The 16,211-nt window shown below is 45.4% G+C and overlaps 1 protein-coding gene across 1 annotated transcript; it reads right to left on the reverse strand.

Annotated features, from left to right (window-relative positions):
* Positions 1–2,182: 2,182 nt before the first annotated feature.
* Positions 2,183–16,194, reverse strand: LOC106039496 (solute carrier family 22 member 2-like). Its single transcript, XM_048067891.2, has 11 exons — positions 14,036–16,194; positions 11,863–11,966; positions 10,612–10,766; positions 8,287–8,455; positions 7,221–7,335; positions 6,675–6,784; positions 6,343–6,557; positions 5,803–5,911; positions 4,618–4,730; positions 3,439–3,538; positions 2,183–3,137 (listed from the first exon to the last, which is right to left on the reverse strand). The coding sequence occupies exons 1-11, from the start codon at positions 14,444–14,446 to the stop codon at positions 3,071–3,073; spliced, it is 1,668 nt and encodes a 555-aa protein (XP_047923848.1). The 5' UTR covers positions 14,447–16,194; the 3' UTR covers positions 2,183–3,070.
* Between the last annotated feature and the right edge of the window lie 17 nt (positions 16,195–16,211).

Genomic DNA, 16,211 nt, shown 5'->3' on the forward strand with positions numbered 1-16,211 from the left:
GCTGGAAAATGATAAGCAAGGCAAAGAGGAGCTGCAGGCAGCAGAGCCTCAGGACATGGCTCAGGACTAAGGGGAAAATGAGCCACAAAGGGTCTGGCTTTCTAAGCAGATCTCCACGAATAACATGCCAGAAAATCACTGCTGTAGGGCTTAAAGTTGAAGCTGCTCTCTGTAGTCACTAGGATCCCCTAGCAATGTGGTTCACATCATGTTCAGCAGCTTGCATATGTTCTGTGGAGTTGAGTTTGTCTCCTAACCAGCCCCAGTTCTGGGAAGAGGCCTGATTTATTCATATTTTTTTACTAATACACTGAATGAAATGTGACAAGTGTATACAGTAGGGATTGGACTGGAGCAAGCTCAAGCACAATCTAGCACACTTACAGCTTTGATCACGCTATAACAGGAGCTGGAAATGACATAAGCTTTTCAGTGACCCATGAATTGGCAGAAAATCACGGGATGCACACAAGACCACCTTGACAAAACAACCACATTAAGATCATAGCTTCCAGACAATAACCCTTAATGAGTCTCTGATAGACTACAGAGGCCTGTTCGAAAGGATAAAATTAGCAGTGAAGTCTCCAAATTGCAGCTATGCCAGCACTGGGATGTTTGGATGCTGGTGCTGAAAGCAACAGCAGAGGACAAGAGGAGTACTTAGGGACTGCTGCCCTAGACCACATCCACAGTCACACTGTCTCTCAGACAATGCCAGGGAGAATACCAGAAACTTTTTATCCAACAGTTATGAATTAAACAGCAATTCTTTCCAAAACTCGGCTACTGTAGGCTCACGAGTAGCTTGAAAATGGAGACATTATGTTCTTCCCAGGCACAGTCTCCTTGCACTGCGGTTTTTCAGTGGTTCCTGGGCTCCAGGTACAGCCGTGGCACAGAGCTGGGCCCGGCTGCTGCTACGGGGAACAGGAGCTGGCACAACACTGCTTTATCAATGATGCCACCAAGAGCAAAGTGCCATTATAACTCGCAGGTGGCTGCAGAAGCGAAGGCGTGGAAGCGAAGAAGCTGCCACCTCCGCAGCTCCTGCTGCAGCAGGGCAGCGCTTATGGAGACACACACCTCTGCGATATGTCAGGGCTCTGAGACTCAGCTTGTGGAAGTCTCCATTTATTCAACCCAGTATTTGTTTTACTTGACTTCTTGACCCTTCCTCCCCTACCCCCCTCATCCCGCCCCACCCCCCTTGTTCTTTCTGCACAAAGTTTTCATCGGGTTTCAAAGTGACGTACTATAATAAAAACAGATGTTCTGCCAGCTTTCTTCTAGCAAAGAGCTAAGTCATCACAAAATGACAGCAGGGGAGCAGCTCCACGGGACACACACAATTGCATCCCCACGGGCCTTCTTGCCAGTCTCAGGACCAGATTGTTCCTCACTGACCCCAAAGCAAACATTGGTTTTGCAACAGCTCAGCCTAAAGTCATCTGGGGGCCCTGCTTAGCTGGACAACATGCTGCCCTGCTGCCTTCAAGGCCCTCACAGCAAGGCTGAACATTAACTGCTGCTTGGGCCGGGAAGCGATCCCAGGGCAACTGCACACTGCCCGTGGGAGCCCAGCAACACTTTGCTCAGCTGGGGGCTCTCTCCCTGATCATTAAGTGACAGAAATATCTCGTGCAACACATGCAACATCCTCACTGGCTTCCAGTTTTTCCCAACAGTGCTAGGGACCAGCAAGACAAACAGCAAAGGGGAGCCACGGTACTTCATGCCCCTTCTCCTCTGCAGCCACAGGACTGTTAGGGTTGCTCAGTGGTATGGAAAAGAAAAGGCAGAACATGAACAGGAAAGACGGGCAGGGGATACACTACTGCCACTGACAGCAGAGAGGAACAGGAGGCACAGAAACAGGCAGACCCCAATTCTGGGGCAACTGCAAATCGTGAGAGGTGCTGGAAAGGCCCTAGCAGATCTAACTTTGCCCCTAATGCTCCCCATGGCACAGGATCACTGGCCAAATCCCAGCTCAGAAGCCCTGCCCTAAGCCTGAGCCCCACTCACTCCAGAGATACAGCTCTGTGCTGGCACAGGCCAACCCTAATAAATTAGGTGGAGCAAGACACTGTCAGGCCCTGGTCTCCCTGACAGCTGTATTGTTCCCCACCCCACACCCCCAGCTGGACTCAACAGAATATTATTAATAAAGTTCCACATGTCTGCGTGCACACATTTATAATGACATGAATATTTAAGAAAACAGCATCATACCAAAAAGTATAGAGCCTATGGAGATATTAACAAGACAAGAAAATGTAGTGACTACACTGAGTAATGAGAAAAGACTCCTAGTTCTTCACAAGGGCAATAGCCTTCCTTCCATGCACCCTCTTCATGCCCATGCCCATCCTTGTAAGCTTGGGGATAGCCAGTAAAATCCCCAGTCAGGGCAGCTGTACAGTCATGTGGGCGTGCATGAACACCATAACACATATGGGATAACAAAAAAGGTCTGTGCAAAGTTGTTGCCTGTTGTAACAAGATTATGTGAGATCTGTAGTCACCTCAGTGCCACGACAGAGGTAATGGTAACATAACTCTTATGCCGTCCCTGTATAAGGCAAAACAAAGTCAGATTTCATGGGGGACTCACAAAGATCTTTTAGGAATCCTCCATCCTCAAATTAAGATCTGCTCCCATGTTTAAGTCCACACATCTTTTGTGAACATTTTACAGCCTTAAAACATTAGTATTGTAGCATACAGAGAGTAAAGCAGCTATGCAGTCATACGGACAACCCGATCAGAAAACAATGTAAGCAAAGGATAGACAGTCCGAAAAAAAAAGGAGGGATGAGTGAGCAACCCCAGCACTGGAGGCTTTCAAGCTGCTCTTGGACAGGGTGCTAGATAATCTCATCTAGGCTCCCCTCTGTCATGAAAGGTGGGACCTGATGATCTTTCAAGATCACTTCGAGAACACAGCCTGTGTTGTTCTGTGATTCTATGAAGAAAAGGAAAGGAGGCAAGACAAAAGGGTATTCATTCCAATTTGCTTTTCCATGCCAGTGCCCTAAAGCAGACTGCCCAGAAGGTTGGACCATCTTCAGTCACGTGCTACTTCTGATGTCTGGACGTGGAGATAGATCTTTTTGTCCTTTGGAGCACTTTGCCTGCAAGAACAGCAAGATATAAGCAGCTAACCAGGAATTAATGCTTTCAGCAAGCACCTGACTTCAAATTCCTCACTTGCTCTGCCTCTTCCCCAGAGAAGACAAGCAGTTATTCTTCAGATGTGGAGAAGAGTGGCAAAAGAGTCCAAAATCAGTCTAGTCTTAGTCTGGGAATTAGCAAGCAACTTCATGGAAGCATAGGAGGCAACCAAGTAACCCCTGTGCTTCCCCGAGGAGCTCTAGCTGGGGATCTTGTACAATTTCAAGTGAAAGTTGCCAAGAGTTCACCACCATAACTCACCTGTGAAAATTTTCAACATCTTCAACTGTCTCAGGCAAAACTCTTCCTTTAGTTTCAGGCAGAAGCAACACCAATCCACCCGCAATTAAACCAAGAACAGCTTCAAATCAAAGATGCACAAAGAGCTTGTTAGAATATACTAATTTCTAGCATTCACCTCACTTTCCGCTGCCTGGCACAAAGGACTAATAAACAGCATTTTATTTTGTTCTTTAGAGAAGATGTACTCATCAAGGCATGATATACAAGACCAGCATGCCATCTCCGGAGGACCTGGCAGCCAAGCAGACATGGTAATGAACCAGGTTCAGTTGTGAGTTATGCACTGACCTAGGGCACTGAAAACTGGACAGACAGCTGTAAAAAGGGAAGAACCCTTTTTAGGCTGAGCGTAAGCCAGAAAATTGATGCTATTTACATAACTAGATTTAGAAAATATATACACATCAGCTCCTGCTTGATGTGTTTAATTTCTCCACTGCTAATTTCATTTACCCACTTTGCACGTTTGGTGTCCCTATTTTGAACCTACTAAGCACCCTCCTAAACGTGCTGTCAGTTAAAAACTGCATACTGCCATTCAAGACATTTTTCTATAAATAGCATGCTGATCAAAGGTTCAGAGAAGTGTTGCAGACCTCGACCTGAAAGTTCAGGCCACTAGTCTACAAACATTCATCTTGCATTTATTTACCAATCTCCTTCCAAATAGATGGAGAACAGACAGTTAACAGACTGATGGAAAAGCTGCAGCACAGCAGCCATGTTTGCTCCCCATTAAAAAATGAATTATGGGAAGTTCTAGTTTTTGGCTCCAGGACTGAGAAAATACACCTCACAGAAGAGCAGTAATTTGTCAGATTTGAACCCATCAAAACAAAACCCCATTTAGTCTCATTAAAACGTTAGAACGTTGCTCAGCTTTTCACCATCTGTCAAATCTGTATTCACCTCCAGGTTCTCTTAAAATGCAAGGAACAATAATGAGAGCAAAGGAGACACAAATGCACAGACAAGTTCCAGGCTGTTACCAACTAAAGGTTGCAGCACATACGGATGGGGAAGGTGTTTCTGCTGAACTTGGAGCAAAATGCCTCAGCTGCTTTTCCCTCCCTCTGCAAGCTGGACCCCACTGCTGCCCCCCACGAGCAGGTGGCAAGGAGGTAAGGCAGCACTTACTGAAGACCACCAGAGGCAGCTCGTGCCAGATTTCCACCAGTCTGTAGACAATAAACGGGACGACGATTCCACCAACATCGCACAAGGCAGAGCAGACCATCACCCCGAGATTCCTGGTTCGACAGCAAAGGGATCAGGTTAGCAAGCACTGCAGGTGGAAGAGGACAGACCACGACTGCCTCTGCACAGAGCATGCAGCTCTGCAAACCACTAAACATCAAGATACTTTGCAAATTAATTTTTAGTATCTGAAGTATCTAGTTTTCTATTGGGGGGCACATCCAAAAGTTGTTTAGACCTAAACATCTGAAGAATAAAAAGCATAGCAAATAGGAACAGGAGAATATAGCTGCATTTTCACGCAGGTGTGAGCAAATTCCCAAGGTTAAACATAAAAGAGAATCATGCCCAAATTATCCGAGGAGAGTCTCCAGATACAGTAAAAAGAAAATCATTGCTTCAGTATCTCTTGGGAGACTTAGTACAAGAGGTATCAAATGATGCTTCTGTTTGTTACACGCCATTAATAACATCTCAAAATTTATCTTCCGTTATGTTGATTACCGATAGAGAAATAAGATTTTCATATGTCATGTAACTTCATATAATCAGTTTCCAGTGAAAAAAGGACATGTAAAAATCATCTGTTCAGTACAGACATCTTCCCTGCGTGCAATGTTCTATGGTCACAGGTAAAAAGGAAACTTTGAAGAATTAGCATCTAAGCTTTAGTTACCTGCAGTTGATATATCTACATCTGAGCTATGCACCCTGCAGCCCACTTACAAGTAAGGAAAATTCCAGTCCTCAGGTCAAGGGCTTGGGTGAATGTACATTCTCCATAGCAACAGCCACTCTGGACAGATCCCTTTCAATGTTATTTTGATTCAAATGAGATACAAATCTAAGCACTACATGGGACTTCAGATCCCCCATCCAACCTGCTTGTCCCCACTTTTACCTTTATTTTATCCACACGAGTTTCCACCTGCCTTGAAGCACATTTTTTTTCTTCATCAGCTTACCTTTTAAAGTACCTTACTTGTACTCCCTCCTGCTTTATGATCAGCACTACCTGTGCAGTTCTGAAGCATTTGAGGATTACTTCATTTAGCATAACACAAAATACACGTTGGCTTCAACATTCCCTGGCCAAATGGCCCACTGGGAGAAGGATGCACCTACCTGATGTATGTTGGATATAGTTCAGTGTTTACAAAGCAAACCATTTCAAAAGCCATTGTGATTCCCATTCTCCCAAGGCAAGCAGCAATCAATTTTAGCCAATGTATGTCTGCAGAGAAAATTCATTCAATGCATTTAACTTATCCAAGTGATTTAGGATTCACTTGACACATCAGTGCTATTTTAGCTGGACCTCTGATCCCATATCACAATGTTTTTAAGGGGCCTCCTTTCACTTGTGTAAATCGGGAAATGGAAAGTCAGCACTGCATGAGCTGTGGCACAGGAAAGCTTTGAAAGCAGCAGAGGGGACCCAGGTGCTTTGAGATTTATTATTAGCAGTGCTACAAAACTGTCTCATTTCACTTCTGCAGAGCGAGGAGCACCACTAAAAGTGAGGAGGCAGCACCCAGTGGTGGACGTACTTTTTGCAGCCTTTCAGGGCTGGAACACATGGAAGGGGAGGGAGAGGCAGGTGCTGTCCCCAGGAGGCGACGCTGGGATGGGAAGCCACCACATGGCCTCACCCAGGTGACTTACCCGCTGGGATCAGTGCTGTGACAAGGCAGGCAGCCCCAGCCACCATGTTTGCTGCAGCCCAGGGGTAACGCCGCCCAACACGGTCAATGGTGACGATGATGATGAAGGCAGCTGGGAACTCAACGAGAGCAGAATAGAGGAAATCCAGGTAGATGTTCCCACCAGCTAGTCCCATGTGCATGATGAGCCCCTGGTAGAGGACGGAGCTTGTGAACCTAGGCAGAGGAGAGCGTCCCAGCTTTGTTAGTCAGTCAGAAAGACTGCAGCCTGCGTCCTGCTGGAGCATTCACAACCAGAGCTTCAAAAACAACTCACCAACATTATCTTCTTACCAGTTGTACATTAAAATGAATGTGTTTTTTCTCATCTGTGGTGTCCTGACAAGGTCAATTAGCGAAGGACTCTGCTTTCCGCCCTCATCATCATCTTCAAATTTAGTATCCTGCGGAAGAGCCAGCATGGTGTTCATAGGAGCTGAATGCTCCCTGCTCTCCTAGGAAAGTGCCTGGGACATGTCCTGACACTACAACCATTCACAGCAGGCAACAGTCGCAGGAGGGTGTGCTGGTCCCCTCTTCCCATGCAGCAGGCTGTGTCTGGGCAGGGCTCCCTCAGCCTCCCCCCAAGGTTTTCTATGGGTCCATGCTTTCAAACATTTTCCATCTTATTTCCACAGAAAAACTCAGTTTCCTGCTTAATCAGTGTTAAGACAGTTGTGCCATCTCACTTCCACCATTAGTGTAATAGAACTTACCACCTCCCTCACTGCAGGGCCAGGTTTTCCAATATTCAAAGTACAATGAACTTCTACTGGAAGGAACAGATGGAAGGGACCATCATGGTGCTTGCTTACATGCATAAGCATTCCCTGAACTTACCTCAAAATGGGAAGGTATCTTTTTCCGATTTTTTTTAGCTATATCGTTGACAATTTTCTTAGCTTCGTCATTTTTTCCTTGAGATATCAGCCACCTGGGAGACTCCGGGAGGAACCTACAATGTAAGTGAGTGGATGCTATTACACCAAAACATAAAGGTACCCATAGCATTCTCACAAATGGAGACTGTGGGGAAAATATTTTGGTTGATTAGAAAGAGTTGGTTTCCTCCCAGCCAGGAAAAACAGTATATCCCACTGTTGAAATAGGAAGAGGAGCAGTTGTCGCAGTGTCCTTGATCAGAGATGTGGTTACTAAAGAGAAATTGGGACAGGGCTTTAAGTGAGAGTAGTGCCAAAATTTTATTCAGCCTGTTGACAGCAAACTGGCACCTTCTAGGGAGCCATGGTCCAGCTGTGCCATCACATGATAAGTAAAAATGAACAAGCTAAAACACACTCCAAAAAAAAAAAAAAAAAACAGGAATAGGAAAACAACAAGTCTTTTCCTACTAAGCCTAATAACTCAACCCTGACAACCTATAACCAAAATACTCAAAAACTGAAAAATATTACTCAAAAGTTAGGAGAGATCCAAAATAAAGATGGACCCATGTTCCTTCCTTCAGTTGGACCACAAAAACTGTTTTTTCTTAAAAAAAAAAAAAAAATGCAAATAACATGTTACAAATATGTAGGCATTCAACAACTTCTTTCAGTATAGGATCTTTATTACCATATTTTCAGTATAGGATCTACTTAATTGTCAAGGCATTTCTTTTCCTTTACGGAAAGTTTATCATACCAGGCCATTCTCCTCCAGTGCATTTCACATTGCCCTTTCTTTTTAAGCAGAAACCAGGTGTAGCACACAGGGTAAGACGCAACGAAGCGGCAGTTGCTGAGGGGTCCTATTTCCCACCCCTTGTTGCCGTGTGCCTCCTCTTTGCATTAGGAGACACACACATCCAAAAAGCAGTGCCAAATCTCACTCGATACCAGTTCCTGGGAGCTGAGAGAATCTGCTTTTTGGGTCGCGGGCAGAGGCGCACGGAAAGCAGGCTTACCAGTGGAGGAGCAGGAAGAAGCAGCTGGGCAGGGTGACCGTGAGCTGCAGCCACCGCCAGTGAGGGATCGCATAAGCAATGGCGTCGAACACCAGGAGCCCAACGGAGAAGGCCGTCTGGTAGAGAATCCCCACCGTCCTCCTGTACTGCGGCCCGACAACTTCGGTCACTGAAAACAGACAGGGACTGACAGCTCTGCCACCACGCAGAGCAGGGGTGGCTTGCTCAGCAGCGTCCACAGAAAACAAAAGCTTCTCCAAGACCCTGAAGACACCCTGAAGAAGGCCTCTTGGCAATCCTGGGCTTCCTGGCATGAAACCTCAGGACAAAAATACCCCAGTGCTTGCAGAGGAAGGTTTGCTTTGCTGCCAGACTACCAGAAAACACTGCTCCTACGCTCACGCTGACCTGAGGCATCCAAGTATTGTCCTCTGGCATGGAAATCTCTGAATAACTCACACAGTCCTCAAAGCGTACAGAGGGATTTTGTTGCAAAAGCCGGGGCTAACCTACATAATGCCTCCAAACCCAATAATGAAGCAGAATGTTTTGTTTCCCAAGTGCACCTTTTCAGCCTCCAAGCACACAAATGTTTGTGCACAGGATGGCATAGATCTTCCCCATCAGGATGGCTTCATCGCCCTTCTGTGCTTTGCAACCACACATCACCAGGTAGGTTGAGTCTTGCTAATGCAGAGCTAAGAGTAATTATTCCAGCAGACAGGCATAAACATACTCATTTTTGCATCCAGTCATGTCATTTCAAGAAAGCAAACAAATTAGAGAAAGAACAAAGCAGTTATTCGGCAACTCAAGGAAGCCCTTGGTTTGGGGATGATGGATTAGCTAATTCTGCTTGGCCAAATGATGAGCAGAGACAAGAACAATTCCTCAGGCTCTGTAAAACTGAGCCATAAGCAACTGCAGGGTAGACAAATATCAAATATCCCAGGAGAGCATGACAAGGAGGCTGCTCTGCCCTTGTACCCTTCTGTGGGCACTCAGAATGAGGCTCCTTTAGGGAGGGGAGACAAGTTCAAATGGGCTTTGGGGTTGATTCTACATGCCTTCTCTCATGAGAGAATTTCAAGGAGAAACCAGAAGCAACAAGGTGTAATTGAGGGAGAAAATATCAAGATGGGGCACGTAGTCATCCTGAAAGGGATTTTACGCTCTAAAATGGTGTGAAGTTCCCCAGAGGTGATGAAGGTTTTATTTGTGCCAGGAAAGTATTTAAGATGACAGGTGAGTATCTAGAACACACATGGGAAGAAACAACCACATCTTGGCAGAGGATGGTCCAGCCTGTGGGCTAGATGTTATTATTTCAAACATCCAGATAACTGCATTAGCACAACGTCTCTGCTAAAAGAATTCACAGATGTTTTGGGTGTTGACATTTACACTTTAGCTACAGTTAACTGAATCACTTGGAGATAGCCAGTAGAGTCACTAGCCATAATAATCCAGATAAGTCTCAACTGGCCAGCTTTCACAATATTTAATCTGCTGCTTCAGTGATTGCTTGGTGTGGTTTTATGTATTTTTGTTTGTTTTGTAGTTTCATTTTGACATGAGCCTGAACTCCACAACAGAGAAGCTCCAGGCAGCTCCACCATGCATTGGGTGACATTGGTAGTAGGGCGATGGTTGAACCAGATGATCCTGAAGGTCTCTTCCAACCCTAACGATTCTGTGATTCTGTGCTGGGAGGAACACCAGCACCGCTTGGCTCTGACCATTGCTTTGAAATCCCCCGATTTGGCTTCACTCAACCAAGTGCATAGATATCCAAACAGCTCATCTTTTCCTCAGCAAGTACATGCTGTTCTTCAGTTATTTTTAGGCTGTAAAGCCTTTTTGCCCTTTAATGTTCTTTGTGTCATAACAACGCCTCCAGACTTCCCTACCCTCCTGCCTACTACTTCAATGTCCTCTTCCGTCCTCACCCTGTGGGCGACTGGGCTGCAGAGGGGTGGCTGCTGGCAGCTCTGGGGCCAACTTCTTCCCTAGCCAGCACTCGCAGGAAGCAGGGTCTGGTCTGCAACAGGGAGCTGACCCACGGGGAAAACTCTACCTGGAGGTGACAGCCTTCATGTACCACCACTCGCTTGGTCTTTGAAGGTTACTGTCATATGGGAGAACCAACACTGTTTTAAAGAATAGCAAGAAGACAAAGGGAAATCACACCTGTGATGTCAGCTTGCATATATGATTTCAAAAAGCCATGACAGGTGTTTTTTAAAAGGCTTTTCTTTTTTCTTTTTTTTTTTTTTCCTTCATCTTTTGCAGCCCATCTAGCTCCTGGAGAAGGTCCAAACTCACCTAGGATGTAGCCCGCAGTCCAGCAGCCCTTGCTGACCAGCCCTTGCAAGAAGCGGAAAATCACTATCCACAGGTAGGAGGGCACAAAGACCAGGAGGATGCCACAGACCACATTTGCAAGAAATGTACTTAAGAGGCAAAATTTACGGCCAAACCTGGATTGGAAGATATTACATATACAGCAAAACACTAGTCATGAGAACAGACATAAAATACAAGCTTTGTGCATTTTTGAAAAAAAAAAAAAAAAAGATCAAACACTTCGCTATACAACGGCTAGGCACATACCAACTTTTATTTTTAGGCCATTACTCACTTATTTGCTTTTTGATTCCCTGAAAAGTTACTGTGCCAATTGTTCTGCAATTCCACAAAAGCTTTCAGGCTTCTCAGAGGAAGAGAAGTTTCCCAAATGAGAGCAGCAACAGTCCCATATTCACAGATGTTTGGGTTGTGGGTGTTTTCTCTGAATTTCAGAACAGTTTATTGGTCTGTTATATATAATAGTGTGAAAAATATGCACAGATTTACGATTCTGATTTGTATGCACCAGGGTAGCAGATTTATATGCCAGGAACTTGATCCCAAAAATTGAGCGTACAGACCTTGCTGTGAGTGGGCTGCATTTCACAGCTGGAGACACACACATCCTCCTCTACTAAGAGTCTCCAGGCAGGAGGGGAACAAGGGAGAAAAAAAGGATTTTCAAATATTACCGTTTGCTTCTTAACCCCAGCTGCCTGGACAAGGACAACTCTGCTGGTTCTGAAGGGGCTGTTAAAGATGCCAGAACCCAGGGATTTCCAAACCAGCTGTACCCATCTGGCGATCTCTGTGTCTACTATATCAAAGTCTCTCAAATGGAAGCACGATGTTTCCAAGCTGTAGCCACACTGAGGATGACAGATGAAGCGATAGCTCCAAATCAGCATCTCCTGGCTTCTGTTAACATGCCCAGGACTCCCATATGGCACAGCAGGGAGGTCTGGGGGCACCATCCTGGAAGAGCTTGCAAACTCTGCAGGACTCACAGAGCAGGAGAGATCTGTGCGAACTACCAGGGACGATTTGTTCGCCTAAGACAAAGTACTCGCTTCTGATAACGTGACTCAACACCCAGTGGTCGACCTTACTTTGAGAAGAGAACAACAGGTGATACCAGTTGCACAACCTTTTTCTGCCTTTACCTAAGGTTAGCTGCTGAACCCTGATAAGGGAGGCCAGAGGGTTTTGCTGCTGTCCCGCACATACCTGTCTGCTATGTAGCCAATGTTTATGGAGCCAATAAAAAAGCCAGCGTTCACAGATGACTGAAAGAGGTCTAACTTCCAGGAGTCCTCGCACACCAGGTTAAACTGAAAGAACGACTACAGTCAGAAGCAAGACAGTGAAATCAGGAGGTTGCTCACATTCACAAGTCTCCTTTGCTTCATTTAAAGATTTAAACTTGTTTCTGGATTGATGCTGATTTCATCAGCACCCAGGAACCCTACTGACTTAAGTTTCAACACTGAAAACAAGATCAAGCCCTTGGGCAATTCCCTGGTATTTACCTAGTCATGGTTCATCTCTCAATACTGAAAAGAATGTAACTAAGTTATTGCCAAGTTGATCAAATATCAAGTTAAACAAATCAGCATGGATTTGTTGATCACTCTGGGCATTTTAAACAGATTTTTAGGGGCTGATGGTTAACACTTACAAGCAGTTCCAGTTGCCTCATACCCTTATGTGGCATAGCAGCCCCTGGGTGAGCACTAAGGGGGAAGGCTTCACAAAAAGTATTGTAGGTGCCTGCAGAAGCCTGCCTTGTCCCACTTCCCGTGGAGCACCAGCAGCACTGCTCCAGAGGAACGTGGGATGATGTACACCACATCCGTCCCCAAGGCCACGGCATTCTCGTTATGCTCTGGCCTTTTGCTCACCTAAACCCCCCTACAGGCTAACATGTCTAGAGATCAGGCATTCTGCATCCAGGGACAAGCTTTACCACATGGTTAGCCATAAATATTCACCATCTAACCTTCCCAGCCTACCGGTACCTGGGTTTATTTAACAGGATGCATTTTCAATCAATATGTACTTCTTCCTGATACTCTGTGAGGGTGCCTGTGAGGATATTCTTCCATGTGGGGGTATTTTATTTTATTTTTTCCTTTGAGGAAAGTAACATGGTTTGCTCCGTGCTTTCTTCTTCCTTGCTTAGCTGCCAGGCAAGGGAGAACACGGGCTGATAGCCTTAAAGGAAGCTCTCAGACAGAAACAAGATACATTGCCAAAATGAACCCAGAGGCGTGCGACATCTGCCAGCTATCCTGTGAAGGAAGTGACCCAAGGGCCTGGCCCTGCACCACCTTCGGAAGAAAAAGGAAGACAACTTTCACTGAGCACGACTGTACAAATCCAGTCAGGCTGCAAGTTCTTCGGTGTCGGACAGTCTCAAAAGATGACAGAGGCCATCTGGAGCAGAGACTTTGCTCAAACCTTTTGCTGTGAAGATGTTGAGGTGCTGCTTTGGAGGCTGATCAGGACTTTCCACAACAGAATCCATCTGAAAAGATTTGGTTGCTTATCTCCACACCTTAATGTCATGCAGTCCATACTTTGTGGAAAGAAATATCCCTACATTACACCCTCTGTTAAGGGCTACAAATACGGCATTTACTAGAACACATAATTTACCTGCTCTTACGTTTGTTAGAAAGTTCCAACAAATTTAGATAGCAGAAGTCATTTTTTTTCCCTAAGATGAAATCAAGTTCGCCATCCCAGATTTTTATTTTTATTTTTTAATAGGTTAAAGCGCCTAAAAACCTAAAGCACTCTAAACAGCTTAAATACCATTTTCACATTTGTTCTGAGAACACAAAACAGCCATTAGCTTTTCTGTGGTTTATTCCAGAATTAAACTGTTTACTTGTGGGAGGCAGTTACTTTTCCCCACCCAGTCAATCATTTAATCATATTTGAAACAAACTAAGATTTGTTTGTTTTAAACGAAGGAAGTCAAAACCTTCAAATCTGTGCGGATATCGCAGAAAGCATGTGTGGTTTCTGAAAGGCACCGGCCCAGACAGCCGGTTTTGTTTGGAGCATTACAGGTTCTTGATTTCTAACACACTGTTTACACACTTCCACCAATAGGACTTCTCATGCAATGGGAGTTTCATTCCAGACTGGACTTTACCTAGGGATTTATTTGCTCCACAGCTGGAGATATAAACCTCCTGAGCAGACCAAGGCAACACTTCACAGCAAGGACAGAGCGAAAACTATTTGCAAAGCATTCAGAATAAGTTCACAGATGGTGACGATCCCCTCTTACAGGTAATTGCAATTTAATACGACATAGGCTACATCAACCATCTCCCACACCGTAACAGTATCCTTAATAACACAAGGTAAGAGGGACATAGGTTTTTACCTCGGTGACAAGCGAGGTCCCTGGGTAGTCGTAGAGCCACCCGTCCTGGCAGGGGCTGAGGGGGACGGAGCTCCGGTTGCCCGCGAGGCTGCCCAGGGGGTCGGTGCAGCTGAGGCCCGTCGCGTTCCAGTCCACGTCGTACCTCCTGCAGCGGCTGCCGAAAGCGGCCCCGTGGCCGCCCCACTCGGGCACGGTGTGGTTCAGCTGCTCCGCCAGGCTCCAGCCGCAGCGCCGGCTCAGCTCCGCCACGCCGGGGCTGAAGCAGCGGTGCTCGGGGGTGAACCCGAAGAAGACGACACCCACGTAAATGGGAGTGAAGGTAGCGGAAAGCAAAGACAGGACGAAAAAGGTTTGCTTTTGGAACCTGTTAAATTCACCGATCTGCTCCAAAATATCATCAAATGTTGGCATTTTGGCATCAAAACCACCTCAAAACTTCATCTGTCCTCTCTGCAGCACTGATATTCAGTTGGCAGCAAAGCTATTTAAGTAACGAAAACATTTGACCAAAAGTCAAGACTAACTCCATAAATTATTAAACGACATGTTGCAAGCTTTATTTTTTAAGGTTTCATTTGAAATCAGACCTTAATTCACCCAGGCAGAATTTGCATTTAACCCCTAATCAGACCATGTTTTTCTCCCCCAAAACAGCTAAATAAATACAATACTCTGACTGTTACATTGTGTTGATTTGTTGTGTTTTTTGTTGTTTTTTTTTAGTTTTAAATTAGCCATTACTAGTTGTTTCAGTCTTCATTGGAGATTTCCTCCTAATACTGCGAAAAAAGCAAGTGTAGGCAGCTGTTCTGGCAGAGGGGTAGAAAGAGAACCAGTTCCTCCCCAGCCCAGCAAGCCCACAGAAGCCACCCACAGACCACCAGAAAAACTATGGCCTAGGCAGCTGTGAGGACAGCTCTGTGGCGCAGCACTCCCTGCACACCTCCTCTTGCCAGGCAGAACCACTGAAGCAAGGAACAAGACCTCCACTCCTGCAGTGACCTAAAGCAGCACTACCCCAAGCCCAGCACCCCGCAGCCACCAGCCCACAGTGGACTTTCACCCCCCCAGCTGCAGTGCTTCAGTGTGGATTCAGAGCTGGGACAAGTGTGCAGCACCCACCATGCTCACAGCAGGAGGTAGTCATGCTCACAGGGGCAGTCAGTGAGGCCAAGGAAACAAATTGAAGCCTGCCTGGAAAGTGGGTGTAGTTGAACGCTATTAGACCCTTCCTTAAAAAAGACAGCCCAGAAAATCTCACACTGCTTCTTTCCTAGCAGCTCTGTTTACAGTTGGTAGTGATGTGCACTTGTTCCACATAAAAAAAATAGATCCAGACTGGTATCTTTCCCCCTTTCTGATCTCTCTTCCTTCACAGTGCAGTCAGGAGTCAAGCAGCACTTGACGTGTAAGCAGAGTCACAGCAACACAGAGCCCTGCGCCAGCAGGGGAGATGCTCCCCTTAGGGAGTATTGCTGTCGACCAGCAGAGTTCAGCATCTAACCCACAGTCATCACTGCCTTAGACTTGTATGTTATGAAAATGGCAGGACCAGAGGAGTACACTTTCCTCTTTATGAATGAAAAACATATTTTGCTGGAAAAATAGCTCAGGGAAGCTAGTCATGCATACAGCAATGAACATGAGATTTAGTTTACTTACAAATGCTTAGATAAAAAGTGGGCAACAGCCTCAAGACTAAACAGTTATTGCTGTCAGCTACGTGTTGTTAGAAAACTTCATTGATACACTACCTGGGGATGCTTATCAAGCAGTACCTGTTCTACATAGGTTTTATTATGCACAGTAAACATGAAGCAACCATTTGGTTGTCATATACCGAGTCATTTCATGCAGCAGTTTACAGACTGAACAACTGTAAAATGCAAGCCTTAAAGACTTGGGGAAGGGAAGCAATATTAGTCAATATCCATTCAGGGAACTCTTCCAACAGTAATTGGCAGTATTAAAAAATACACTTTGGGAAGCCTTATTCCCCCAGAGTATACTAATGCCAACTATGAAAAAGGCTGCTTTTGTTTTAACAATGATGAGATGCAGCTTTAGCCAAACTGTTTTGAGACTTCACCGGGAACAATGCAAGAAGAAAAATAATTTTGTGTCTGAGAAAAACGGTACTGGGGAGTACCTATATATATATATATATATACACACA

The sequence above is a fragment of the Anser cygnoides genome, chromosome 3, assembly GCF_040182565.1.
Source record: "Anser cygnoides isolate HZ-2024a breed goose chromosome 3, Taihu_goose_T2T_genome, whole genome shotgun sequence".
Taxonomy (NCBI): Eukaryota; Metazoa; Chordata; class Aves; order Anseriformes; family Anatidae; genus Anser; species Anser cygnoides.